The following is a 26,095-nucleotide window of genomic DNA, read 5'->3' as shown; positions in this document are numbered from 1 at the left end:
AAGGCGCCAGCCGCCTCCTCCTCCCAGGCGGCCGCCAGTTCCTCGGCCGAGTCATGGGCTAAATCCCTCGGAAATGGCCTAAGCTCCATCAGAAACCTCTCTGGGTCCATCAGGCGCCTGGGATGGAACCATTGAACCGGTTCCGTCTCCCTGCGGTGAGGTGTAGCGGTCCGAAAGTCTAGCTGAAGGAGTAAATGATCTGACCATGACAGGGGTTGAGATATTAATTCCCCTAACTCCAGATCATTTAGCCACTGTCCCGAGACGAAAATCAAGTCTAGTGTGTTACCCCCGACGTGGGTGGGGACATCAACTACCTGGGTCAGGTCCAAGGCCAACATGGAGGCCATGAACTCCCGAGCTGCCATTGACGATTCGCCCGCCAACAGCAAGTTGAAATCCCCCATGACCATAAGTCTGGGGGTCTCAACCGCCGTCCCAGCTATCATCTCCAGCAGCTCGGGCAGGGCTGCCATCACGTAGCAAGGAGCCAGGTATGTAATCAGCAAGCCCACCTGCACCCGCCGGCCCCACCTCACTAAGAGGGATTCACAACCAGCTATCTGCGGGACAGCGACCTCCCTCAGATCCAGACTCTCATTAATAACAACCGCTACCTCCCCACCCCTACCCTGGGCCCTCGGCTGATGGAATGCACGGAAGGCTGGTGGGCACATCTCGGTGAGGGGAACCCCCCCCTTCCGTGCCCAACCAGGTCTCCGTAATGCCCATTAGGTCCGCTCCCCCATCTTGAATAAGATCGAATATGAGGGGGGCCTTATTCATGACGGACCTGGCATTGCATAACATCAATCGAAGGTCCAGGTTCCGGGGGATATCACCACTCAGGACACGAATAAAGCCAAGGGGCCCAGAGTGCGGTATCGCTTTCAAACAGCGAGAATGCACTCCCCGAACATGATATGAGCCCCTGCTTCCGCCATACCTGCCCCTCCCACGTACCGTGCAGATGGGAATGCCCATACGTGGTCGAGCCTTAACCTCCTCCAAGACCTCCAATTTACGAACCTCCAGATCGTGAACTTTAGAAGGGACTAGCCTAACCCCCTGTGGGCGTGCCCCCTCACCCACCCCACCCCATAACCCATTATTTGATTTAGATAAAAATTTACAAAAAGATGAATCTAAAAACCTCCTTAACCCTCTCTTAGAAGCATGCCACTTCTCGGGATTCCAAAATCCATCATCAAGGTAGGCCCTCGATAGAGAAGAGGGCCACACCCACGAGAGGGGGGCATCTCGTAGTGCAAGAAGCTGGTTAGATGAAAAAGTCATCAGAGTCTGAAGAAATGGTGGTATCCTGGTTTGTCGGGATCTTAAACGACAGTCGTTGGGCAGAGCCACCAGCTGGGAAACGAAGAGATCTTAAAAAGTGCATGGTATAGACAACATAGCCCTGGGTGGAACTAAGATGGTCCACCACCCAGTTCTCACGAAGGTTCCATAAAAAGGAGAAAAAAGAGCAGCGACCGTCGCCGCCGCGGGACGTCTTCCATGATAGCAACTTGCCATCGCCGTCGTCACCGCCCTGGCATCCAGCAGCCACTCACGGAACCCTCTAGGACCCCCCAGCAGAGCCCCCAAGAGGCCACAGAGCCCCCCCGGAGGGGAAGTGGGGGGACAGTCACCGTCGCCATCACCGTCTTCGCCATCCCCAGCAGGGTACCGCTGCTGACGTCATAGATGTTAAAAGGCAACCACCGTCACCCCAGCACAACAACCCCCAACAACAGGGGCCCCAAGGCCCAAAGGGGCTCCGTCGGGTACCCAGCAGGGCTCCAAAAGTCTCCAGAGTTGTTTAAGGGCCAAGGCCCAAGCGCGTTCAACCAAGGCTGTGGGCACCGCTGGCTCTCCAGGGGTAAAGACCACCGTCTCCCCAACCGCCCCAGCCGCCCCGGCCAACACCGACAAGACAAAACATGCCGGTATAACAAGCCGAGATGAGCCGAAACGATAGGAGGAAGCATCGGCGGCTGCCTCCCCCGTCAAGTCCGCAGGCCCACAGTTACCCTCAAGGCCTGGTCCACCGATCTTTGCCATCTCGACGTGCCTCAGCTCACCGCCTCAGCACGTCATCGGCCCTTCTGCCACCTCCGTTGCCCCAGACCACCTCACCGCCGCCACCACCACCGGTCGTCCTCGCCGCCTCTGACAGTCACAACGTGAAAACGCCAGCCGCAAATAGAGAAACGCCGGGGAACACCGGGAAATGCTGGGAAAACCGCCGGCGGCTAGCCACCACCCTACTCAGGCCTGCCGCACCTGGAAGCCACGCCCAGGAACCGCCGTCTTTTATCTGTCCGCTCCATGCCTCCGTTTCTGTCGACCCGACCGTTCTCAAGGGTAAAAGAACCCTCATCGGGACGACAAGATGCTCTTCAGCCAGGTACAGGGGCCATGTTGGCAAAAAGCCTCCTCCTTAGCCCAACATAGCCAGGAACGGACCACTGGCCTCCGCTCCGTTCCACTATACCGCCATCTTGCACATGCTCCGTTCAAATATCCTCAAATATTTGAGGAGTGTAAGGAGTATAAGGAGTGTGCTATAGTTTTCACTCAGGTCCTCCAAAAAGGAGGGAAAGTATTTGAATCTCATTGGTTAAGCTGTCTGGCAGTCTTCTATAAAAGAGGACACTGCCAGACTAGCACTCTGTTGGGTTGTACTGGTCTACTAATAAACAGCTGTTGTTATGAAAGAGCTGTGTCTGTCTCTTCCATCATTGGATCTAACAGTCCCTGTCCCAGACTCCTATTAATAATTGCCTCAAGTTCATTAAAATTTTTCTTCCCTTGAAATCTAAGATGGTTGCTCTGCTATCATCATCAGAAGCCCAAAACTCCAGTATTTCTTGTTTCGATCTTCTTGCCTTCTTTGGGGTATCAAATCTAAGATGGCTGCAACCTTGTTGGGTGATGTTCTGTCTTTATTTATTTATTTATTTATTTATTTATTTATTTATTTATTTATTTATTTTGTCACAACAATATATGTAGGTATCATACAAAAAGATTTTATAGTATATAAACACATATATGAGTAAATATAGGAGGTATAAGCATGGCCGTGGATAGGGCCGTGGATAGCTCAGGCTGTAAGGATCCTGTTATTAGAACACAATAGCCTGCAATTACTGCAGGTTCAAGCCCGGCCCAAGGTTGACTCAGCCTTCCATCCTTTATAAGGTAGGTAAAATGAGGACCCAGATTGTTGGGGGGGCAATAAGTTGACTTTGTAAATATACAAATAGAATGAGACTATTGCCTTATACACTGTAAGCCGCCCTGAGTCTTCAGAAAAGGGCGGGATATAAATGTAAATAAATATATATATATATATATATATATATATAGGAAGAAGAAAAGAAAAAACAATAGGACAGGAACGGTAGGCACGTTTGTGCGCTTATGCACGCCCCTTATGGTCCTCTTAGGAATGGGGTGAGGTCAATAGTAGAAAGTTTTTGGTTAAAGCTTTTAGCATTATGAGAAGAGACCGCAGAGTCAGGTAAAGTATTCCAAGCACTGATGATTCTGTTACAGAAGTCATATTTTCTGCAATCTAGATTAAAGCGGTTGACATTAAGTTTAAATCTATTAGTTGCTCTAGTATTATTGCAATTAAAGCTGAAGTAGTCTTTGACAGGAAGGACATTACAATAGATGATTCTGTGAGTTAAACTTAGGTCTTGTCGAAGGCGACGGAGTTCCAAGTTTTCTAAGCCTAGGATTTCAAGTCTGGTGGGATAAGGAATTTTATTGTTTTCAGAGTTGTTGAGTCTTGTATTGTTAGTTACAAGTTGTTCAAGACCTAGGTTTGTAACAGTGTTATATAGTGTAGCATGGATTGGGTCAGTTGAACATTCATTAGTTATCCAGTTAATGAGAGGTAGATTTAGGTCACCCAGGAAGATGAGAGGATATGGGCAAGAGGTAGCCCATGTTAGCATTGAGGTTAGCATATTTGCATGGGTAATGTCATAGTCAGGGGCTCTGTAGCATAGTAAGAATCGAAGAGTAGTGTCAAGGGATAGGTCGCATACAATAGTTTCAGGAAGAGAAAGTTTATGTGCTACTTGGATATTTTTTAGATTCAGTGACTTTTTGTAAAAGATAGCCACTCCACCACCTCTTCGGTTTTCACGATCTGATCGATAGACTTGATATTCTTTGTTTGAGATAATGGAGTCAGGAAGGGATGAGTTCAGCCATGTTTCACAAACAAAAATGATATCAAATGTGCCATTGTTTAACAAGAGGATAAATTCAGGTAATTTGTTGACAATGCTTCTTGCATTTATCAATTTGCATTTGAGATCTGAAGTGATTGGTGTTGAAGAGGTAAGGGGCATGCATACCTAGTTTTGGATGTTAGTAGGTTGGGGGTTGTGTACAACAGATGGTTATATAGATGGTTGGATGGTAGTTTGGTTGTTTGGATGGATGGTTATTTGGATGGCTGGTTGGGTGGATTGTTGGGTGGCTGTTTGGATGGCTGTTTGGATGGCTGTTTGGATGGCTGTTTGGATGGCTGTTTGGATGGTTGGTTGGATTGTTGGTTGAATGGCTGTTTGGATGGCTGGTAAGATGGTTGGTTGAATGGGTGGTAGGGTGATGGGTACTTGATTGAAAATTGGGATGGCTGGTTGATTGTTATGGATGATGGGGGGTTTGGAGGTGATTTTTTGATTGTAGGTTTTATTTTTTATGCAATCAGCACGGTAGTCGATGTATAGGTTGGATTCACCATTGTCTTGTCTTCTTTTAAGTTCTGTGTGAAGTTCACGGGAACGTATCCGTTGTAGAAAGGATAGGTCAGGACGTGATCTAAGTTTACTGTAGGCAGGGTTGGTTTTAGCAATTGAGTTTATGGTATAAATGAATTTACGTTTACTGTCCTCGTTTATGCATGTGACTCGGCAAAATCTTGGTGCTGTTGACCCATCGCTGTTTTTATATTCTGGTCCATCTCTGGAGACAGCAATTATTTCATTTGGGAAGATGGTTGAAGAGTTATAATTTCCAATGATGTTGTGAATCTTATTGATATCTGGTTCGTTAGTGTTTTAGTGTCTGTAGGAAGAGCATCAGAGTTCCCTGTCCAGGCACTCAGGGGCTTATGGAGCTTCTGCCCCATGCTGAGGGGCAGTGGGAATGGGCTCACCAGGACTGTGACCTTGAGTGTACCCAGCCCAGGCCTCTAGAGGGCTTCCACACACCACCAGCCTCATGAGGGCTCACAAAAAAAAAAAAAAGAGTTCCCTGCATAGAGGGTTGGGTTAGGGATGGGGGCAGACCACTCCCCCCCTCCCACTTCACTTGGAGATCTGATGTGGCATCCAGGCCTCCTGGGAGAGGCTCACCAACACAACAAGAACAGGGATGAGCAGGGGGTTTTGTTTGTCTATCTGTAGGTAGACAAAAAGGGAATGGGGAAAATTCAGAAAGGAAGATAATAGTAGAAAAAAAATACTGGAGTTATTTCTACAGTGACTCTGGCAGCATTAGCTAATTAGCGTTAGTGGTGGCTCAGGGGCTAGGACGTTGAGCTTTGTCAATCGAAAGGTTGGCAGCTCGGCGGTTCGAATCCCTAGTGCTGCCGTGTAATGGGGTGAGCTCCCGTTACTTGTCCCAGCTTCTGCCAACCTAGCAGTTTCCCAGCTTCTGCCAACCTAGCAGTTTCGAAAGCACGTAAAAATGCAAGTAGAAAAAATAGGGACCACCTTTGGTGGGAAGGTAACAGCGTTCCGTGGTCCTTTGGCATTGAGTCATGCTGGCCACATGACCACGGAGACGTCTTCGGACAGTGCTGGCTCTTCGGCTTTGAAACGGAGATGAGCACTGCCCCCTAGAGTCGGCAATGACTAGCACATATGTGCGAGGGGAACCTTTACTTTTTCTTCAAAACCTTCCTTCCATCCTAATTAATTAATTAATTAATTTTTATGCCATCCATCATCCCTAGAAGATGCCTCTGGGCGAGTTCCTGTTGAGAAGGCCTGTGACACGAATGGTTTTAGGCCTAGGGAATCAATTGCCTCAAATTTTTATTCTTATTCTTTAATAATTAAAATGTATACCTTTAATTACTGGTTTACACTTTCCTTTTTAAAAAATGTTTTTGTTGTTAAAACGAAGTTAAAACAGGGCAGAAGCAGAGACAGGAGCCACAAATAGGATAGATTTATCAGGCTGAGTGACCTGGACTTAAATGCTGCACCCAGGGAGCACTGTGGATAATTTAGCACTGTTTTAATAGCCACCAGGAAAAAATGCTATTTTCTGTTGAGGATGGAAAGGCCGGTCCCTTGCAAGAGAGACCACCTGTACAGGAGGCTGGCACAGGTAGTCCTTAGATAACATAATAACAGAGTTGGAAGGGACCTTGGAGGTCTTCTAGTCCAACCCCCTGCCCAGGCAGGAAACCCTATACCATTTCAGACAAATGGCTATCCAACATTTTCTTAAACATTTCCAGTGTTGAAGCATTCACAACTTCTGCAGGCAAGTTGTTCCAATTATTGATTGTTCTAACGGTCAGGAAATTTCTCCTTAGTTCTAAGTTGCTTCTCTCCTTGATTAGTTTCCACCCATTGCTTCTTGTTCTACCCTCAGGTGCTTTGGAGAATAGTTTGACTCCCTCTTCTATGTGGCAACCCCTGAGATATTGGAAGGCTGCTATCCTGTCTCCCCTAGTCCTTCTTTTCATTAAACTAGACCTACCCAGTTCCTGCAATCGTTCTTCATATGTTTTAGCCTCCAGGATTACTCTTTGTTGCTCTTCTCTGCACTATTTCTAGAATCTCAACATCCTTTTTATATCGTGGCCAAGATGGTCTGGTACGCCCATCTCTTTAAGAACTTGCCACAATTTGTTGTGATCCACACAATCAAAGGCTTTAGCATAGTCAATGAAGCAGAAGCAGATGTTTTTCTGGAACTCCCTAGCTTTCTCCATGATCCAGTGTAGGTTGACAATTTGATCTCTAGTTCCTCTGCCTCTTCGAAATCCTGCCTGTACTTCTGGTAGTTCTCGATCCACATACTGCTGGAGCCTAGCTTGTAGGATTTTAAGCATAACCTTAAACTTTGTTGCTGGTAATCCTTATGATTTATATTGATATATTGATATTGATATATTGAGCATCATTTGTGTTGTAAATGTTGTACCTTGATGAAGGTATCTTTTCTTTTATGGACACTGAGAGCATATGCACCAAGACAAATTCCTTGTGTGTCCAATCACACTTGGCCAATAAAAAATTCTATTCTATTCTATTCTATTACTAGCATGTGAAATGAGTGCAATGGTGCGATAGTTTGAACATTCTTTGGCATTGCCTTTCTTTGGAATTGGAATGTAAACTGACCTTTTCCAATCCTGTGGCCACTGCTGAGTTTTCCAAATTTGCTGACAAATTGAATGTAGCACTTTTACTGCATTGTCTTTTAAGATTTTGAATAGCTCAGTTGGAATACTGTCTCCTCCACTAGCTTTGTTGTTGCTCAGATTTCCTAAGGCCCATTTGACTTCACATTCTAGGATGTCTGGCTCAAGGTCAGTGACCACCCCATCGTGGTTATCAGGGATGTTAAGCTCGTTCTTGTATAGTTCTTCTGTGTAATTTTGACACCTCTTCTTAATCTCTTCTGCCTCTGTTAGGTCCCTGCCACTTTGGTCCTTTATCATGGCCATCTTTGCATGAAACGTTCCCTTCATATCTCCAATTTTCTTGAATAGATCTCTGGTCCTCCCTATTCTATTGTTTTCTTCTATTTCTTTGCACTGTTCATTTAAGAATGTATTCTTATCTCTTCTAGCTATTCTCTGGAATTCTGCATTCAACTCGGTGTATCTTTCTCTTTCCCCCTTGTCTTTCGCTTCCCTTTTTTCCTCAGCTATTTGCAAAGCTTCCTCAGACAGCCATTTTGCTTTCTTGCCTTTCTTTTTCTTTGGGATGGTTTTAGTTGCTACCTCTTGTACAATGTTGCAAACCTCCGTCCATAGTTCTTCAGGCACTCTGTCTATCAGATCTAATTCCTTAAATCTATTTGTCACCTCTACTGTATATTCATCAGGGATCTGATTTAGTTCATACCTGAGTGGCCTGGGGCTTTTCCCTACTTTCTTCAATTTAAGCCTAAATTTTGCAAGGAGAAGCTCATGATCTGAGCCACAGTCAGCTCCTGTCTTGTTTTTACTGACTGTATAGAGCGTCTCCATCTTTGGCTGCAGAGCACATAGTCAATCTGATTTCTGTGTTGACCGTCTGGTGGTGTCCATGTGTAGAGTCATCTCGTGGGTTGTTGGAAAAGAGTGTTTGCTATGACCATGGTATTATCTTGATAGAATTCTATCAGCCTGTGCCCTGCTTCATTTTGTACTCCAAGGCCAAACTTGCCTGATATTCCGGTTATCTTTTGGCTTCCTACTTTAGCATTCCAATCCCCCATGATGATAAGGACATCATTTTTTGGTGCTAATTCTATAAGGTGCTGTCGGGCTTCATAGAACCAGTCAATTTCATCCTCTTCAGCACCAGTGGTTGGGGCATAGACTTGGACTACTGTGATATTGAATGGTTTGCCTTGGATTTGAACTGAGATCATTCTGTTATTTTGGGGATTGTATCCCAGTATTGTTTTTTCTACTCTTTTATTGATTATGAAGGCTACTCCATTTCTTCTGAGGGATTCTTGCCCGCAGAAGTACACCTGATGGTCATCTGAATTAAATTCATCCATTGCTGTCCATTTTAGTTCGCTGATTCCTAAGTTGTTGATGTTCAGTCTTGTCATCTCTTTTTTGACCACGTCCAGCTTGCCTTGATTCATGGATCTTACATTCCAGGTTCCTATGGAGAAAAAATCTTTACAGCATTGGACTTTCCTTTCACCACCAGATACATTGACAGCTGAGCGTCCTTTCGGCTTTGGCCCAGTCGCTTCATTCTTTCTGGCACTACTAGTACTAACCCTCCGCTCTTCCCCAGTAGCATATTGGACACCTTCCGACCTGAGGGGCTCATCTTCCGGCGTCATATCTTTTTTCCTTTTTGTACTGTCCATGGGGTTTTCATGGCAAAGATTTATTATTTATTAATTTATTATTTTGATTTTTATACCGCCCTTCTCCCGAAGGACTCAGGGCGGTGTACAGGCAAAAATAAAACAGGCAATACAATGTACAATTTAAAATGCAAATTAAAAAACTTATTTTATAATTAGCCTAAAAAATTTAAAATATATAATAAACTAAAAGCCCATTTAAAATTATTAATAAAAAATTTAAAATCGATAAAATTTAAGCCAGCCCTGCGCGAATGAAAAGATGTGTCTTCAGTTCGCGACGGAAGGTCCGAAGGTCGGGTATTTGGCGTAAACCCGGGGGAAGCTCGTTCCAGAGTGTGGGAGCCCCCACAGAGAAGGACCTTCCCCTGGGGGCCGCCAGCCAACATTGCTTGGCGGACGGCACCCTGAGAAGTCCCTCTCTGTGAGAGCGTACGGGTCGGTGGGAGGCATGCGGTAACAGCAGGCGGTCCCGTAAGTACCCAGGCCCTAAGCCATGGAGCGCTTTAAAGGTCGTAACCAAAACCTTAAAGTGCACTCGAAAGGCCACAGGTAGCCAGTGCAGTCTGCGCAGGAGCGGTGTTACGTGGGAGCTACGCGTAGCTCCCTCTATCACCCGCGCAGCTGCATTCTGGACTAACTGAAGCCTCCGAGTGCACCTCAAGGGGAGCCCCATGTAGAGAGCATTACAATAATCCAAGCGAGAGGTAACGAGCGCATGAGTGACTGTGCACAAGGCATCCCGATCAAGGAAGGGGCGCAACTGCCGAACCAGGCGAACCTGGTGGAAGGCCCTCCTGGAGACGGCCGTCAAATGATCCTCAAACGACAGCCGTTCATCCAGGAGGACACCTAAGTTGTGCACCCTATCCTTTGGGGCCAATAACTCGCCTCCAACAGTCAGCTGCGGCTGCAGCTGACTGAATCGGGATGCCGGCATCCACAGCCACTCCGTCTTGGAGGGATTAAGCTTGAGCCTGTTTCTCCCCATCCAGACCCGTACGGCTTCCAAACACCTGGACAGCACTTCAACAACTTCATTGGGGTGGCCCGGGGTGGAGAAGTACAGCTGGGTGTCATCAGCGTACAGCTGGTATCTCACCCCGAAGCCACCGATGATCTCACCCAACGGCTTCATATAGATGTTGAACAGAAGGGGCGAGAGAATCGATCCCTGCGGCACCCCACAAGTGAGGCACCTCGCGGTCGACCTCTGCCCCCCTGTCAACACCGTCTGCGACCGGTCAGAGAGATAGGAGGAGAACCACCGATACACGGTGCCTCCCACTCCCAATCCCCCCAACCGGCGCAGCAAGATACCATGGTCGATGGTATCAAAAGCCGCTGAGAGGTCTAATAGGACCAGGGCAGAGGAGTAACCCCTGTCCCTGGCCCTCCAGAGATCATCCACCAATGCGACCAAAGCTGTCTCCGTGCTATATCCGGGTCGGAAGCCGGACTGGAACGGGTCTAGATAGACGGCTTCATCCAGGTATTGGGGTAGCTGTCGCGCCACAGCACTCTCTACAATCTTCGCAACAAAGCGAAGGTTGGAGACTGGACGATAATTGCCCAAAATAGCTGGGTCCAGGGAGGGCTTCTTGAGGAGGGGTCTCACCACCGCCTCTTTCAAGGCGGCAGGGAAAACCCCTTCCAACAAAGAAGCGTTGATAATCCTCTGGAGCCAGCCTCGTGTCACCTCCTGAGTGGCCAGTACCAGCCAGGAAGGACACGGGTCCAGTAAACATGTCGTGGCGCGAAGCCTCCCCAACCCTCCGTCCTCGGGAGCCACAGGGTCAAACTCATCCCAAACAGACTCGACAAGACGTGCCTCCTCTCCCTCGCTTGGATCATCCCAATTTCGGTCCAGGCCGTCCCGGAGCTGAGCGATTTTTATTTATTTATTTATTTAAATTTTTATACCGCCCTTCTCCCGAAGGACTCAGGGCGGTGTACAGCCAAAAATAAAAACAGCAAGTATACAAAGTTAAAATATCAATTTAAAATACCTATTCCATAATGGCCGAATTAAAACCGTCAGATTGACCTAACCTAAAATACCCCATATAAAATTACAAAGGATTAAAACTTTAAAATTTAGAATTTAAAAAATCAGTCCAATCCCGCTTGAATAAATAAATGAGTTTTTAATTCCCGGCGAAAGGTCCGAAGGTCAGATATTTGGCGTAAACTGGGGGGAAGGTCGTTCCAGAGCGTAGGAGCCCCCACAGAGAAGGATCTTCCCCTGGGGGCCGCCAGCCGGCATTGCTTGGCGGACGGCACCCTGAGGAGACCCTCTCTGTGAGAGCGTACGGGTCGATGGGAGGCATAAGGTACAGATAACCACTAAACTCCTCGGCTCGTCCCTGCAAAGGGTCATCCCGCACCTCCTGATGAAGGAGGGAGCGGGTCACCCGAAACAGGGTGGCCGGGCGGTTATCTGCCGACGCAATGAGGGTGAAGGCATAAGAACGCCTCGCCTCCCTCATTGCCACTAGGTAGGTCCTAGAATAGGACCTAACTAGTGTCCATCAGCTTCGGAACGACTGGACCTCCAGGTGCTCTCTAGGCGTCTTCTCCGGCATTTCATCTCCCTCAGCCCCTCGGAGAACCAAGGGGCTGGACGAGATCTGCGCCAGGTCAGAGGTCGCAAAGGCGCGACACGGTCCAAGGCCCCTGCCATGGCCTGTTCCCAGGCCACGACTAGTTCCTCAGTCGTGCCGTGGGCCAGATCCTCAGGGAATGGCCCAAGCTCCGTCAGGAACCTCTCGGGGTCCATCAGGCGCCTGGGACAGAACCAATGTATAGGTTCCATCTCCCTGCGATGGTGAGTGGCGGTTCGGAAGTCTAGGCGAAGGAGAAAATGATCGGACCATGACATTGGTTCTGTTACTAAATCATCTAATTCCAGATCATTTAACCACTGTCCAGAGATATAAATCAGATCCAGCGTGCCTCCCCCCATGTGCGTAGGGCCATCATTTACTCGAATCAAGTCCAAGGCCGTCATGGAAGCCTGGAACTCCCGAGCTGCCGTCGATAACAAGCCGGCTGATGGAAGGTTGAAATCCCCCATGACTATAAGTCTGGGGGTCTCAACTGCCACAGTGGCAAGTACCTCCAACAGCTCAGGCAGGGCTGTGGTCACGCAGCAAGGAGCCAAGTACGCGATCAACAAGCCCAACTGATTCCTATGGCCCCACCGCACATAGAGGGATTCACAGCCGGCAATCTGAGGAACAGTGGCCTCCCTCGGCTCTAGATCTTCCTTAATAACAACCGCCACCCCCCCACCCCTACCTTGGGCCCTCGGCTGATGAAATGCTCGGAAACCTGGAGGGCACAGCTCAACAAGGGGAACCCCCCCCTCTGGACCCAACCAGGTCTCCGTAATGCCCATAAGGTCCGCAGACTCCCCCTGAATAAGATTGCAAATCAGGGGAGCTTTATTAACCACGGACCGGGCATTACATAACATCAGCCAAAGATCCAAGCTCTGAGGATCATGGCCGCCCGAGGAACGGGTAGGGACTGGGGGGCCGGAGCACGTGATCGCTTTCAGACATCGAACACGTGCTCCCAACTCTCGATACGCCCCCCCCCCTCCGCCATATCACATAAGATACTGGAGTGGGTTGCCATTTCCTTCTCCAGTGGATCACATTTTGTCAGAACTCTCTGCTATGACCTGTCCGTCTTGGGTGTCCCTGCACAGCATAGCTCATAGCTTCATTGAGCTACGCAAGTCCCTTCGCCACGACGAGGCAGTAATCCATGAAGCGGTAATCCATGTAAGGGCATATATTGAGACATGCTATCATGCTGTGGTCACTGTTGGAAAAGGCTCTTTTAGTTGTAGTCTATAAATTGAGTTTAAGCTGTTGGAGAAGATGAGGTGGAGGGAGTTGCTGAGTCTAGTGTTGTTAGTTACTAGTTGATCTGGCAGATCAGCCCCCTTCGGGGGTCCCAGCAGTTGCCAAGAGGGAGGGCACCTTTGTTCGCTCTACAGATGCTGCAGCCAGCCTGGCCGGATTCCCTGAAAGGAGGGGAAGCTGCACCCCACTTTCCTCAAGGTCTTTTCTTTTGAGGGTCACTCTGGAAAGAAAATACAATGCCAAAGTTGAGGGGAAGGAGGCCTCACGGTGCACCAGCATGACCCTCCAGGCAAGGCGGCAGCCCCCCCACTTTGGGACCCAGAGTAGCCGGGCTGGGCTGAATCACCCTGTAAGTGCGCAGGCCAGGCGAGGGTGGACCGTACCCAGTATGAGGTGCACCTGCGCAGGCGCCTTCTCCAGAGGGAGGGGCGGGAGGGGGGCCTTCCCTGTTACCCACTAATTGCAACTCCCCGAGGCCAGGGAAAGGCCGAGCATGGCTGCTGTTGTGTATGATCCCATTGGTGGGAAATTCCAGCGGGAAAACATTTGAATTCTATTGGTGGCCAACTGATCCAGGTGTGTATATAAGGAGAGCATCCTGCCTGCACCTTTCACTGAAGTCTCACTCTAAATAAAAAGAGCTGTTGTCACGACTCCGGTCTCAAACTCCTTACTCGACCAACTCAACAGCTGTGGTCCTAATGAGGTTATTCGGGGTGACGCTTGTCAAGGCCAAACTGGGCTGACCAATTCCAAGCTGTGGGGCGTGGCTGCTTCCTGCCTGGCACCCTGAAAAGGACCTGGTGCTGCCGCGTAGCCTCGGGGCTGCCCCACGTCGATCAGGTACGCTTTTCGAGGCTAGGTGGCTGGGGACAGCCCAGCATGGCTTGAGGTAGGCCGGCTGGCCGAAGAGGTGCAGGGAGGAGGCGAAGTGGGCGCAGAGCGTGCCATCGGAAGAGCCCTCCATTGCCCTCTGCTTCCTTTTGGATGGTCCTTTGCAAAGAGAGAGGAGCCCCCCCCCCCGTTGTCAGCCATAACTTCCTCCCTCCTGATTTCCAAGACGCTGAACGAGGGCTGCATTTTCTTCTAAGGAGGAACTTCTGCAGTTCACCCAGGCCGAGGAGTCCTTGGGCTTTCCTGAAGGCATCTGGCTAGCCTGGGGGTGGGTGGGCAGACTTGGGCAGCGGGGCCTTTGACCAGGTTTGTTCAGAATTTTCTGCCCTAAAATTCCTAGCAAACTGCACAGAAGAAGAAGAAGCCTCATCCTGTCTCCTCCCCCACAAGAGGAGTTCATGGTTGGGAAGGGGGAGGGATTGGGGTTAGTTCACACAGAATGCCAGTCTAGGCTCAAAAGGGGCTGGTGGAATGTGGGCATCAGTCATTGGCAGAGGCAATGCTGTGAGGTGCCAGTTAAGTCAGGGAGTGGTTTCTGCAAGGCAAAAGCTGTGTGAACACAGCCATGCTCTTTTTTTAGCATGGGTTGGATCATTGTGTGAACTGCCCAGCAAATGGGTGTCTCTTGAAGGTCTCAGCTCCACACTCCTTCAGAAGCTGGACCAGAAAGAAACCCTCTGATGGGTGAGTCTTGAAGCTAAACAGCCAGGAAACCTGAAATGCAGGACCAAGGCCAGTTCCTGGGGCTTTGCTTCCTCCTCCAGTATCTCCTCTAAGCACCTCAGTGACCAGGATGTGGTCCCTCTCCTCAGCCTCCCCCAGAGCCCTTGGCCATGGCCATGGCCAGCATAACCTGAGAAGGAAACACTGGTCTGCCTCAGACTCAAGGCCAGGTTTATCCCGAGGCAGCATTTTGCCGGTGTCTTTGCGTCCCTTGTGAAAGGCGAGAGGAAGGAAGGAAGGAAGGAAAGGAAGGAAGGAGGGAGGGAGGGAGGGAGGGAAAGGAAGGAAGAAGGAAAGAGGGAGGGAAGGAAGGTCTAGCCTGCCCAGAAAATACCAGGATGATCTTCTTTGGTTCTACAGAGGCATCAGGATTTGAGAGGCCAAGTAGCCCAAGAGCTTCGCTGATCCCCTGGAAATTAATCTGTACTCCTCGCAGCTAGATCTGCAAAGGAGGCCCCTTGCATTATTTGCTCTGAATGGAGAAGCCCCCCCACCCTTGCCCCATAGAGCCTGGCCCTCTCCTCCCCGGCTAATAACGGCATTGTCCATCTCATCTTCTGAACCTCCACCATTAAAGGGCTCTTGCTACAAAAAGCACACACTGCTAATCTGGAAATAAAGGTCACTCTGGCCGGCCCTCCGCCCTCCGCCACAAAGGCCCAGGTACGGTGTGCTGGCAGGGAGTGACCTTTGCGAGCAGCCAGAGAAAAAGTGTATCACAAACGGCTGCACAAAGGGAGCCGGGCGCTGGACGGGAAAGGATTTTGCCTGCCCAGGATTCCTGCTGCTCTGGCACAATGGAGGCCGAGGCATGTGCGCAGAGGATGTGAAGAGAGAAGCCGGAGACAATGCGAAGACAGGCTGTGTCAAGAAGGGCCTCCGGGGGCCATTTGATCCACCATGAATAAGTGATGCACCCCCTCCTGCAGCCGCTTCTGTGTGCCCCCTTCTCCAGCCGAAGAAAGGCCTCCGATCCCAGGAATAGCACAGTGCCACCGTGATGCCACCGGGGAAGAGGATCCAAGGCTTAAGGTTTCCCAGTCTCTTGGGCTCTTTGGCTTCTGGAGACCCATCGGCTGAGCTCACCCAGCACTTGGCCTGGGCATACAGAGCTGGCAAAGATGTTCCTACACCTTGCTAAACTTGGTTAATTCTTAGAACAGATTTCCTGTGGCTTAGCCTTCTGTTGAACCCATCTTGTTGGTCACTTTATCTGCATTATGCGAACCCAGAAAGTGAATTAAATCAGCTGCAGGTCAAGAGGGTTGTGTGAATGCAGCCACGTAGAGGATTAAGAGCCGCAGGCTCTTTGGTCAGGGGTCAGCCCTGTGGGCTACCTCCTGTTCTCCCACCACCAGGGGTCCTGGAACAAAACACAATACCTCCCCCCCCCCTCCAGGAAAAGAGCTCAAGTTCCGAAGATGACATACCCTTAAGATGGGTATTTATTATTATAAGAAATTTAGAATATGGGCCTGTCCCTCTGCAACTTCACTGGCTGAATCCTCACAGTGTGCCGAATCAGATGAGTTGGAGAAGCCCGGTTGGTATTAAACCTGGCTGGCTCATTTCTGGCTTGAGAGTTCTTGAAAACCCAAAGAACCGGTCAGTAACCAGCTGGGTCATAGAAGTCTGCTTCTTCTGATAATTCAAACAGCGTTGTCATCATCGTCTCGGTCCTGTTTGTCATGTGCAAAGTTCCACATTTATGCCTTTAAAACCTGCAAGCACCCCTGTAAAAGTGAGCATGTGACTTCCACAGCAGGGTGTCTTGGCATCTGAAGGTGTCCTGGGGCGGCTGCAAGGGCGCATCTCAGCTCCTTCACACAATGTGCTAAAATCTCAAACAATGTTCATTTGTATGCTTAGGTAGCATGTGAGGTTCCTCTCCTGTCCTTGGCTTTCCTCTCTGAGTGTGGTTGGAGGTGGCTCACTGGCCGAGTGCCAGGAACCCTCCTTGAGAGAGGGAGGAGAAGGACACCCGGTAGGAGCTGTGCAGAAAATGGATCTGGCAGGCGGCAGCTCAGAAGGGCAGGACGAGTCTTCCCAGCCATTATCAGCCTAAAATATGACCTGACAACTGGCAGATAAAACCTCAGGGAAGAGAAGAGCGAGGCCCCATTAAGGAGAGATTTACTGCTTTCCCATTATGAAAAGGAGGAGGAAGAGGAGGAGTTGCAGGTCGGATTTCCGGGGGAGCCGCGGGCGAAAAAGATTGGGAACCTCTGCCCTATACAGTTTCTGACAGACGGCAGTCCAGGCTCCTTGAAAGCTTCCAATGGTGAAGCTCCCACAACTTCCGAAGGCAACTTCTGTTCCATGGGTTGATTGCTCTCACTGTCAGAAAATTTCTCCTTATTCCCAGGTTGAATCTCTCCTTGTTCAGTCTCCAGCCATTGTTCCTTGTCTGGCCTTCAGGGGCTTCGGCACAAAGGCCTCCCCTATGAGAGTTGAGTTTTGGGGTCTGTTGCTCCCCAACAGAAACTGGCCCCTTCCCAAATGTGCACAGGCAGGATTGACACCCTGCTTTCAAGCAGAGCCCCCCTCCCCCAACAGCCTTATCTCAGGGCCAGGAATTCAACTGGGAATCACTTGGGCTGCTAAGGGAGGGATGTGGATCTGTGTTTGAGGACAGGGGCCCACTGTTTGCAAGTTGTACCACTGCTTGGCCCCAGGTTTAACCCTCAGGCCCCGAGGGTTACTGGCTCCTAGTTGGCCTGGTTCTGGATGCTGTTTTTGGACCACTGCCTGCTCAATCTGTAATCGGGTGTGGTCTTCTCATGGGTGAAACTGATGAGCTGGGGTGCCTGGGCCAGAGACGGGTGTCCCTCTGCCCAACTGTGCTTTTGGGTTATTGCTTTCTACATTCCAGTCTGCAATGATTTGATAAACTCTTCTCCTTTATTGGTATTATTAACGTCATTTAAAAATGAATCAAAATGCAAAAAGCCCATGCTGTTTATTAAGTCCAACAATACTACAAAGTCCCTGTTAGTACTACAAAGTCCATGTTGTGTGGCCTTATTATGCACCAGCTGAGACTGTGGGGGGAGCAGAGTGGCTGTTGTTGTCAACAAGTTGGACTCCATCCTTTGCAGATGGCCAGAATTAAAGTTCCTAAATGATTGTACTAAACAAACCCACAGCAGCCCCCCTCAGTGAATTGTGCAACTTGGGGGAGGTCCTCTTGCCCCTCCCCTCCCTTCCCTCATGGGCTGTTTTAATCCATTGTCTGTAATAAACTCCATGGGTCTGTAATAAACTCCACCTAACACAACTCTGTGCAAATACACTAAACAAGCTGCAGCCTCCTGAGGCCCCTCCCCAGCCTCATGTGCTTGTGGGCTTCAGCAACTCTTGGGAGGCAGCCCCCCCCTTCCCCCCTCTCTCCTTCCGAGCCGCCCAACGCTGCTGCTTTCTGCTCTCAGGATTCCAGAGCTGGGCTGAATCCCTCCTGGGATCAAAGGCTGAGAAACTGTGCCTTGAACCCAGCGCAGCCCCTTCCCCACAGTGAGTTTATCCCCCTCCCATCATCTTCCACACTTACAGTTCCTCTTGGATACCTCTGGAGACGCCATTGAGCACCATATACTCAGCGTGTGTTTGTGTGTGATGGCAGTCTCTTGTCTATTTTGGCTCCTTTGCAGTTCTGCCTCGTTCCTCGTTATCTGAGTTATCACAATATACATTCAGTACATAGGCTGGCTGTATACGTGTACCCATGTGCCTACTGTCCCTGTCCTAATATTCCTTTTTTAACTTACTCTTTTCACATATCCAAATTATATTTATACTTTTACCTGTTATCTTATATATGATTGACAAATAAATAAATCAAATCAAATGTACTAAGATGCAAAAATAAGAAAGGAAAGACAAAAGGAAGAGGAAGATAAGGGAAGGGTTACAAGAATGAGCCTTCACTGTGCTGATCCCAAGTAGCTGCCTGACCAGATCCATCCCATAAACTGTGCTGTTGTCCTCTCTGATAGCAGAATAACAGAGTTGGAAGGCCCCTGCTCAAGCAGGAAACCCTTTATTCCACTTCAGACAAATGGCTGTCCAGTCTTTTCTTAAAGACCTCCAGTGATGGAGCACTCACAGCTCCTGGAGGCAAGCTGTTCCACTGGTTATTTGTTCTCACTGTCGGGAAATTTCTCCTTTAGTTCCAGGTTGCTTCCTCTCCTGCCTTTGGTTGCTTTGGAGATCACAGCAAGCAATGTGTGTTTGAGTGGGAATGTGAGCCCAGGTTTTGTGTTTGTGTTTCCTGAATCAGTTTTGGGTGCAGGGCGAGTTTTGCAAGTGAGAGAACTTTGGGTCCATTTCCTTGGCTCTGCTCCTGCCCCCTCCTCCATACATTGTGTAGAAACTGCAATGCCCCCTCCCCCTCCCCTCCCCCTCATCTCCAGATAACCTGAGCCTCCTTCTGTAAACATCCTGCCAATAAGTCCCTGGGGAGGAGGGGGGGTTCTGGCAGATTGCCAGCCAGATAATTCTGCTGGCTGATTGAAGGTGCGAAAGGAGGATTGCCTTGCCAGGCAGGCCCTGCTGGGCTGCCAAGGGCAAAATAGACTCCCGGGGCAGGCCCTGGGGAAGGTGCCAGCTTTGTCCTGAGCTGGGGGGCAATGAGGGTGGGGGTGGGTGCTCTGGTCCTAACAAGCAAAAGAGAAGCATTAAAGGAGGGCTTTAAATGGGCTTTAACTGAGCAGTGGGAGAGGACCTGTCGCCATGGAAACAAAAGGGGGGGGCAACTGAGATTTCAGAAGAGAGCTGCTACTTGGGGGTTACTTCCTTTCACCTTTCCTGGCAAAGTCCTTCCTTCGGAAATGCATTATCGGTGGTCCTAGACTTACAACCACAATTGAGGCCAAGTTTTCTGTTACTAAGCAAGACAGTTGTTACGTGAGTTTTGCCCCATTTTATGACTTTTCTTGCCACAGTTAAGTGAATCACTGCAGTTATCAAGGGAGCAACACGGTTGTTAAGTGAATCTGGCTTCCCCATTGACTTGCTTGTCAGACGGTCACAAACGCAGATCACATGACCCCGGGACACTGCAACCATCACAGAGATGAGTCAGTTGCCAAGCATCCAAATTTTGATTGTGTGACCCCGGGGATGCTGCAATGGCCGTAAGTCTGATTAATGGTTATGTCACTAAATGAACGATTGTAAGTCGAGGACTGCCTGTGTTCAGATGGATGGAAGGGACGGACCCACCAGCTGACTCAAGTCCTCAGAGGGGGCTTGTCCAGGAAAGACCCCAGAGGCAGGTTGGGCAGCTCAGTGGGACTTCCATGTAATATTCGAGATGGTCTCCTTGATTCCGCTTGAGCCCCCGCCTGCCCCCACTTCTTATTGCTTCCCTCTTTCCACAGCCTGGAGGAAACAGGCCCTTCCCCTTCAGCTTTCCTCTGTATGTTTGTGTGTGTGTTGTGTGTGTGTCTAGGAGAGGCACCCTTTGCTTGGCAGACTGCCCGTAGCCCCTTTCTCACGACCTCGCCTCTTCCGGAGGTCACTGGGAGTCCTTGTTTCCTGCCAAGAGGTCGGCTGCACAATGTATGTGTGTGTGTGTGTGCAAAGGTCCAGACAGCAGTCCAGAGCAGAGGGGTTGGTCCTGGAGGGAATTGACCCACTGGTGGGAGGCACTGTGACCAGGAGTTCACCAGAGCTGCAAGGGACTGGGCAGCCAAGCTCGGCTGAGCCCTCTGAGGGCCTCCTCTGCCCCATCTGGAGGCACATCCCTCACTTGGGCGTGCATGCGTGCGAGTGTGCGTGTGCCACAGACAGGGAGAGAGGGGGTAGCGTGCAAGGCGGTCAACTCTGGCTGCCGTTGTTCTGGTCAAGGGCTCTTGTGCCTGAGCAACAGCTGCCGGGTGCCAGGTTGGATCCCTCTCGGATCTGGCCTTGGGTCTGGTGATTGGGGCCAATTCTTCTGGACATCCCCAGACTGGGGGAGGGGAGGAGGCTGAGGCTGTGCTGGGTGGGGGAGGGGAGAGAACGATTCTTCCTCATGTGCCGCCTTTGGGCGGGAACAGATTGTTCCATTATGGAATTGGGTCTCTTTGTGTGCAGCGGGATAGATGGATCTCTCCGTGTTGGGCCGTCCGCACGACAAGGAATCAGCGCCGCCCGGAGACAGGCAACCTGCCTTCCTGAGCCCCGAGCATCTCCCGGCCCCACGACAGCTAAAGAGGGGAGGGAGAGAGGGAAGGGCGGGGTTGGGGAGCGTCGAGTGGAGCAATCCTGAATCCCCCGCGGGGTAAAGTAGGGGAGGTTTCCAGCGCGCCCCTCCGCTCCTCTGGCAGTGATTGACTGAATGCAGCGGTTTGTGGGGGAGGGGAGCGAGGAGGAAGAGGAAAGTGGGCAAGCCCTGCCGAGAAGGGTCCCTCGAGGAGCCCCCGCCAGTGGATGCCCTCGGGAGGCGTGGGGGCTTGTGCAGACAGAGAGAGCCTCTTCCGCTCGCCCCTCCTCAGCATTCCTCTTCCAACACCTGAATGCCGGCAGGCACCTGGCCGCTCCGCAGGCCCGGGGAGGGCGGGAGTTTGAAGAGCAGCTCTTCAGATTTGGGGGGACGGAGATCGGGATCGGAATCCTGAGCCGGCCCTTTATCGGGTTCGCCCATCTCGTTTGCAAATGGGCCGTGACCAGGCAGGCAGGGGGCAGGCGGAGCGGCTCCCGGGGAGACGCAGCGAGTGCCGGCTGCCCCCCGCGCTTCCGCAGCCGCATCTTGTCTGAGTTAGCAGGCAGAGGAAAGGCGGGGGCTGATCACAACCAGATGCGGCGGGTGTTAAATCATCACAGCCGGGCCAGGACGGGCGTGCAGGAAGCGCGCTGGCAAAGGAGAGCGGGGCCCGGATTTCCCCACTTCCAGAGAGGCACCGGGCCAGGAAACAGGCCAGGCGGGGCTATAGAGCACGGCCTTCCCTCTCCCCACCCCCCGCCAGAAAGCAGCCCTTGTAATGGCAGGAGGGAAGGAAGGGAGGATCAGGGCTTTGCCGCGTAGCCGAAATGATTGGCCTGGCCTCTGACCGGCGGCAGCATTTTCCTCCTGCAGCCAGGCTGGCTCCCTGCCCATCTCACCCCACCGGCTTCAGCAGACTGCACCTGTGTACACCAATTTCCGTTAAAATTAGCCTTGATGTGGGGTAACTTTTGTGCTCAGGGAAGCCCAAGAAGTCAGTCTGTGCCATACCAAGGGAGAGCTGGCTGGGCCTGCATCCCTCCAAGAGCTGCCAGCTGCTTCACCACCTTCCAGCTGAGCTCAAACTCTGCTATTCCTGCCAAAGGCCTCCCTCCCAAGGAACTTACAAGCTGTTTGCTCAATGTTGAAAGGAGCCCCACCTTGGCATTCTCTTCTTCTTGGCGACACCCCACCCCACCCCACCCCACCCTGTTCTTTCCCACAGTGGTGACTGTTAAGCTGCTCAGTCATTTCCAACTTTGTGAGCCAAGGAGCCTCCTTGTGCCAGCTGTCAATAATGGCTCCTCAGAAGTTTCTGCCTGGGCCTCCAGTGACAGGATTTGGGCCAGCCTCTTTTTCCTGTGCCAGAAGCCCTTGCCATGCAACAGCTGCCCCAAGAATTTCTCTAGCTGACCTTTTTCTCAAGTAAGCTAGATTCACACATCCTGGGAGCAAGCATAATCAAGAGAGTCATGTGAACTAGGCTTGGGTCTGACCAGGGAGGCTCCATTCACCATCAGGAAAAAGGGTCCTCCTGGACTCCCCCTGCCCACCAGGAGCTGCCTAGTTGAAGCTGCTGGTCAGGGTCTTCCTCAGGAGCCCGGAGGTGCTCCCCCAGAGTGGCAGGCATGGAAGTGTGTGTGTCTCCCAGGGGGTCCAGATGTCTTGCCCTGAACCCTCCTCCTCCTCTGCTGATGGCCCTTGTCAGGGAGGTCAGCCTGCTGAGCATCTGGAAGAGATCCCCATGGGTTTGCATGGCAGTGAGAATGCCACGGACAAAGCTGGTCAAGGATGCCATATGGAGGGATTCCTGGGGTCCTGCTCAGTTAAGATAGATTCCTGCTTGGCTCAGCTGCACCCCAGACCCCCTTTTCCTCAGCTTGGCCAGGAGTCAGAGGTTTGTCTGGGAAAAAGCTGGGAGGGAGCAGCCCAGCCCAGCGTCCCCTCCCCTCCAGCACCATTAGTACTCCTGGTGCGGGTCTGTCAGCATTTAGGCCAGAGGCCAGGGTCTGCAGATGAGCCCCCCACATCCAGACCCTGCCTGTACCCCCTGCAGCATCTCTGCCCCACCCCCAGCCAGAGTGATAGTCAAAGTCTTTATTTCTATTAAGGATTCCAAAAAAGGAAGGGGAGGCTTTTTGTATATGAGCAAATCAATCTTTGGTATTGCTTAGAAATAAAAAAGGCAGAAAGACAAGGAGGGAAAGTACACTTGGACCCTCATCTCCCCCACACCCACACAGGAGAGAGGACGGGGCCAGTTTCGGGAAGGTACAATCCAACATGAAAGGTAGATCCTATGTACAGGCAGAGAGACGAGGCTGCCTCCGAGGCGGTCATGGAGCGGAATCCAAGGGCCACCGACGGCCCTGCTCCCTGAGTCCAGGGCCAATGTGTGGTCCCAAGCGCTCACCAGGGTCTCCAGAGCGAGTCTGCTGGGAGCAATGGAGCACCCGATCCTGACGAGATGCTGGCTGAGGGAGGGCCTGAGCTCAGACCCCCATTGGTGTAGAGTGGGATGACCGCGCTGCCATGGGGTGCAAAGGCCGCATTGGGGATGAGGAAGGCGAACTGCCCGTCGGAAGCAGGCACCAGCTGGAAGCCTCCGCTCACCTTGGCACTCTCACTGGCCGGATTGCCGAGCTTGCAGGAAGCCATGCTACCAGAAGGGGACGCTGTGCCGGCGGGCATCTGTACCAGAGGCTGCCCCAAAGAGGCTCCGTGCTGGGTGCCAGGCGTTGGGGGCAGCGCTGCAGACTGCGGCGCGGGGTAGTTCAGGGCGCTGATCTGACTCAAGCAGCCGGCCAGGTGTCCAAGCAGCCTGTTGCGGACCTCTGTATTCACGGCCTCGCAGGAGGAGAGGAAGCGAGTCACCTCGGTCATGCACTCATTGAAACCTGCCCGGTACTTGCACAAGACGGAGGGGTCCGTGTTGAGCGCGGCTGCCGGCAGGAAAAGAAGCGGCAGCAGTCAGGGGAGGGGTTGGCGGCGGTGCAGGCAGGCAGGCAGCAGCAGCAACTCTGGGCCCTTTCCTCTCCTCCCGCTGCCAAGCACAGACCCCTATGAGGGGGAACTGCTTCCCCCCGCCCCGGAGGAAGGTCTGAATCCGGCCAGGCTGCAAGCATCTGGGCCTCTGGGAACCGGACACCCACGAGCAACAGGAGGCTGCCCCCCCACCCCCGGGCTGCGAGCGGCCACTCCGCCTTCTCCTTAGGCCCCACCGCAGGCTCCTTTCCGGAACGGGAGCAACTTGGAGAGGTGGCTATAAATATTGCGAGAGCCAGACCGTGGGAACGCGCGCCTGAGCCAAGTCAGTGAAAGGCAGCTTGGATGGCATTCAAAACCACAGGCGGAAGTCTGGAAGAAGTCACCCTTGGAGGGGAGGGGAGGGGAGGGGGAGGGGTCCACCCGCCCGGGCACTCACCGGTCATCTGGGCCCGCTGCAGGCTGCGCAAGTGCTTCACCGTCATTTCCAGGATATCAGCCTTCTCCAGCTTGGAGTGCCGGGAGCTCTGGGGGCAAACAGGAGGCAGGAGGGACATGAGGGGGTAGAGGTGGGGGGAGCTTTAGCTCAGCTGGACACCAAAAACAGCCTCCTTTTCTGCCTGGGGGTAAATGGCACGCCCCACCCTCAAAACAAGGGATCAGTCTGGGGGTTGGCGGGGGGGGGCTTCCACTCCACAGGTCTATAGAGGACCTCAGACGTTGTGGTTGGGAGGAGGACCAGGGAAACTCCACGCTGCGCCCTCCTAGCCCCACCGCACGTCTGCGGAACATGCCCTGCCGCGCCCAAGGCTCATCCCCGTCCAAAGGAGGTCTAGTCACTGGGGAGTTGGGACACCCAGAGGGCATTCCCCTGTTTCGCCAAGCCCTTTCGTGCCCCCCGCCACTCACGTCCTTCTTGAGGGCGTCCAGGATGAGCGTCTTCAGCTGCCCCAGGCTCTCGTTGATCCGGGCGCGACGCCGTTTCTCCATGATCGGCTTGGACGACTGTGGGGAGAAGGCGAGTGCAGCGGTGGGCCGAACCGCTGAGAGGCGCCCCCGTCCCGCTTTCCCGCTCGGACCCCCCTTTTACCTTCCGCTGCTCGGCGGCGGTGCGGGGCTTGTCCGGGGTGGCGTGCGCGCTGGCCGGGGTGGCCGCAGCAGGCGAGGAGGAGCTCTTCTCCATCAGGTCGGCGGGCATCGTGGTCGCGGGAGAGCCGACGTGACTCGGGATCCGGCGCAGCGTTCCCCTGCAGTGAATCGGGCGGTCGGTCGGTCGGACGAGCAAGCGAGCGAGCTAGCGGGCGGGCGGGCGTGGATGTGGCGGGGTGACCCTCAAGGAGGCGGTGGCGACAGTCAGCCCTTCACAGTATGGCACCCCCTCCGCGCTTTCCTGCGGCCGGAGCTGCCGGCCTAGCGAGCCGCCCCCAGCCCTGCACAACCCAGGCCGGCTCCCTGCCTGGCGGCCGCTATTTATAAACTGCCCTGCACGCGAACGGCTCGTGTGAAACTTGCCAAACTTTCTTTCCCACAGTGACTTTCAGCCAATGGGAGCGGGAGGCACGCGGCTCCGCTCGTGGACGGTGCCCACCCATTGGCTGCTCGGCACACCGACCGGTGGCCAATGGCGCACGCCTGGCCCCCCGGGCACCAGGAGCCGCGCTGTCAATCACGCGCCCGTTTTAACCCTTGCAGCGCCGCCGCCCGGCCGGGCTGAGGAGGGGGCGCAGGTCGCTGGGTTTGTGGGCGGCGGCGCCCGGCGCCCGAGGCCGGGGCGCTTCCAGCTCCGCCTCAGGGGTCGCGCCCACTCCAGACCAAGGGGAGCCCCTGTTTGGACCCCGCAGCTGGACCCGCGGGCCCACGCGTGGAAGGCCATGGGCAAAGCGGCAGGCAGGAGGCTTTCCTCCAATCTAGGGTGGAAGCCGGGCGGCGGGCCTCCCTCCTCGGCTCCAGCCACCTGGCTGCCCGCAGGCGCTGCCCCGGAGCGCGTGCCGAAAGGTCTCCTGCAGCCGCCGCCGCCGCCACCACCAAGGGCGAGGCGGGCGGGCGGGCGGGCGCTCTGCGACTTGGCAGCCGGGAGAGAAGCCGGGCACGCCGCCGCCGCCAGAGCCTGGGAAAACCCCGCCTTCCGGGGAGGGAAGAGAAGAATGCGGTCTTTCGGGCGGGAGAGGGCAGCGGGCAGCGACCTCCCCTTTCGGCGGCGGCGCTGGACTCTCCAGAAAGGGAAGGGGCGAGAAGCGGGTCAGAGTTGCTCTCGTCTTCCCGAAATGACAGGTCTCGGGGTCGGCGGCTGGCCTCGGCGGTTAAGTTTACGCGGCCCTTAGAAAAGGGGACACCTCCCCCCCCAGCT

The 26,095-nt window shown here is 52.6% G+C and overlaps 1 protein-coding gene across 1 annotated transcript; it reads right to left on the bottom strand.

Annotated features, from left to right (window-relative positions):
• Positions 1-22,890: 22,890 nt before the first annotated feature.
• HES1 (hes family bHLH transcription factor 1) lies at positions 22,891-25,192 on the bottom strand. The gene is made up of 4 exons (XM_058189358.1): positions 24,839-25,192; positions 24,658-24,753; positions 24,188-24,275; positions 22,891-23,705 (listed from the first exon to the last, which is right to left on the bottom strand). The coding sequence occupies exons 1-4, from the start codon at positions 24,944-24,946 to the stop codon at positions 23,173-23,175; spliced, it is 825 nt and encodes a 274-aa protein (XP_058045341.1). The 5' UTR covers positions 24,947-25,192; the 3' UTR covers positions 22,891-23,172.
• Positions 25,193-26,095: the final 903 nt, after the last annotated feature.

This window comes from Ahaetulla prasina, chromosome 6 (assembly GCF_028640845.1).
Source record: "Ahaetulla prasina isolate Xishuangbanna chromosome 6, ASM2864084v1, whole genome shotgun sequence".
In the NCBI taxonomy this organism is placed as follows: Eukaryota; Metazoa; Chordata; class Lepidosauria; order Squamata; family Colubridae; genus Ahaetulla; species Ahaetulla prasina.
The sequence above is the reverse complement of the archived record's forward strand: the minus strand, read 5'-3'. Positions and strand labels throughout refer to the sequence as shown.

Bases quoted from the DNA above. Each gene is read 5' to 3' on its own strand.
- HES1 (XM_058189358.1), bottom strand. From the start codon at position 24,946: ATGCCCGCCGACCTGATGGAGAAGAGCTCCTCCTCGCCTGCTGCGGCC. The intron at 24,754-24,838 runs GTAAAAGGGGGG...TTCTCCCCACAG, and splicing joins CCGCCGCCGAGCAGCGGAAG to TCGTCCAAGCCGATCATGGA. The intron at 23,706-24,187 runs GTGAGTGCCCGG...TCCTGCCGGCAG, and splicing joins GCAGCGGGCCCAGATGACCG to CCGCGCTCAACACGGACCCC.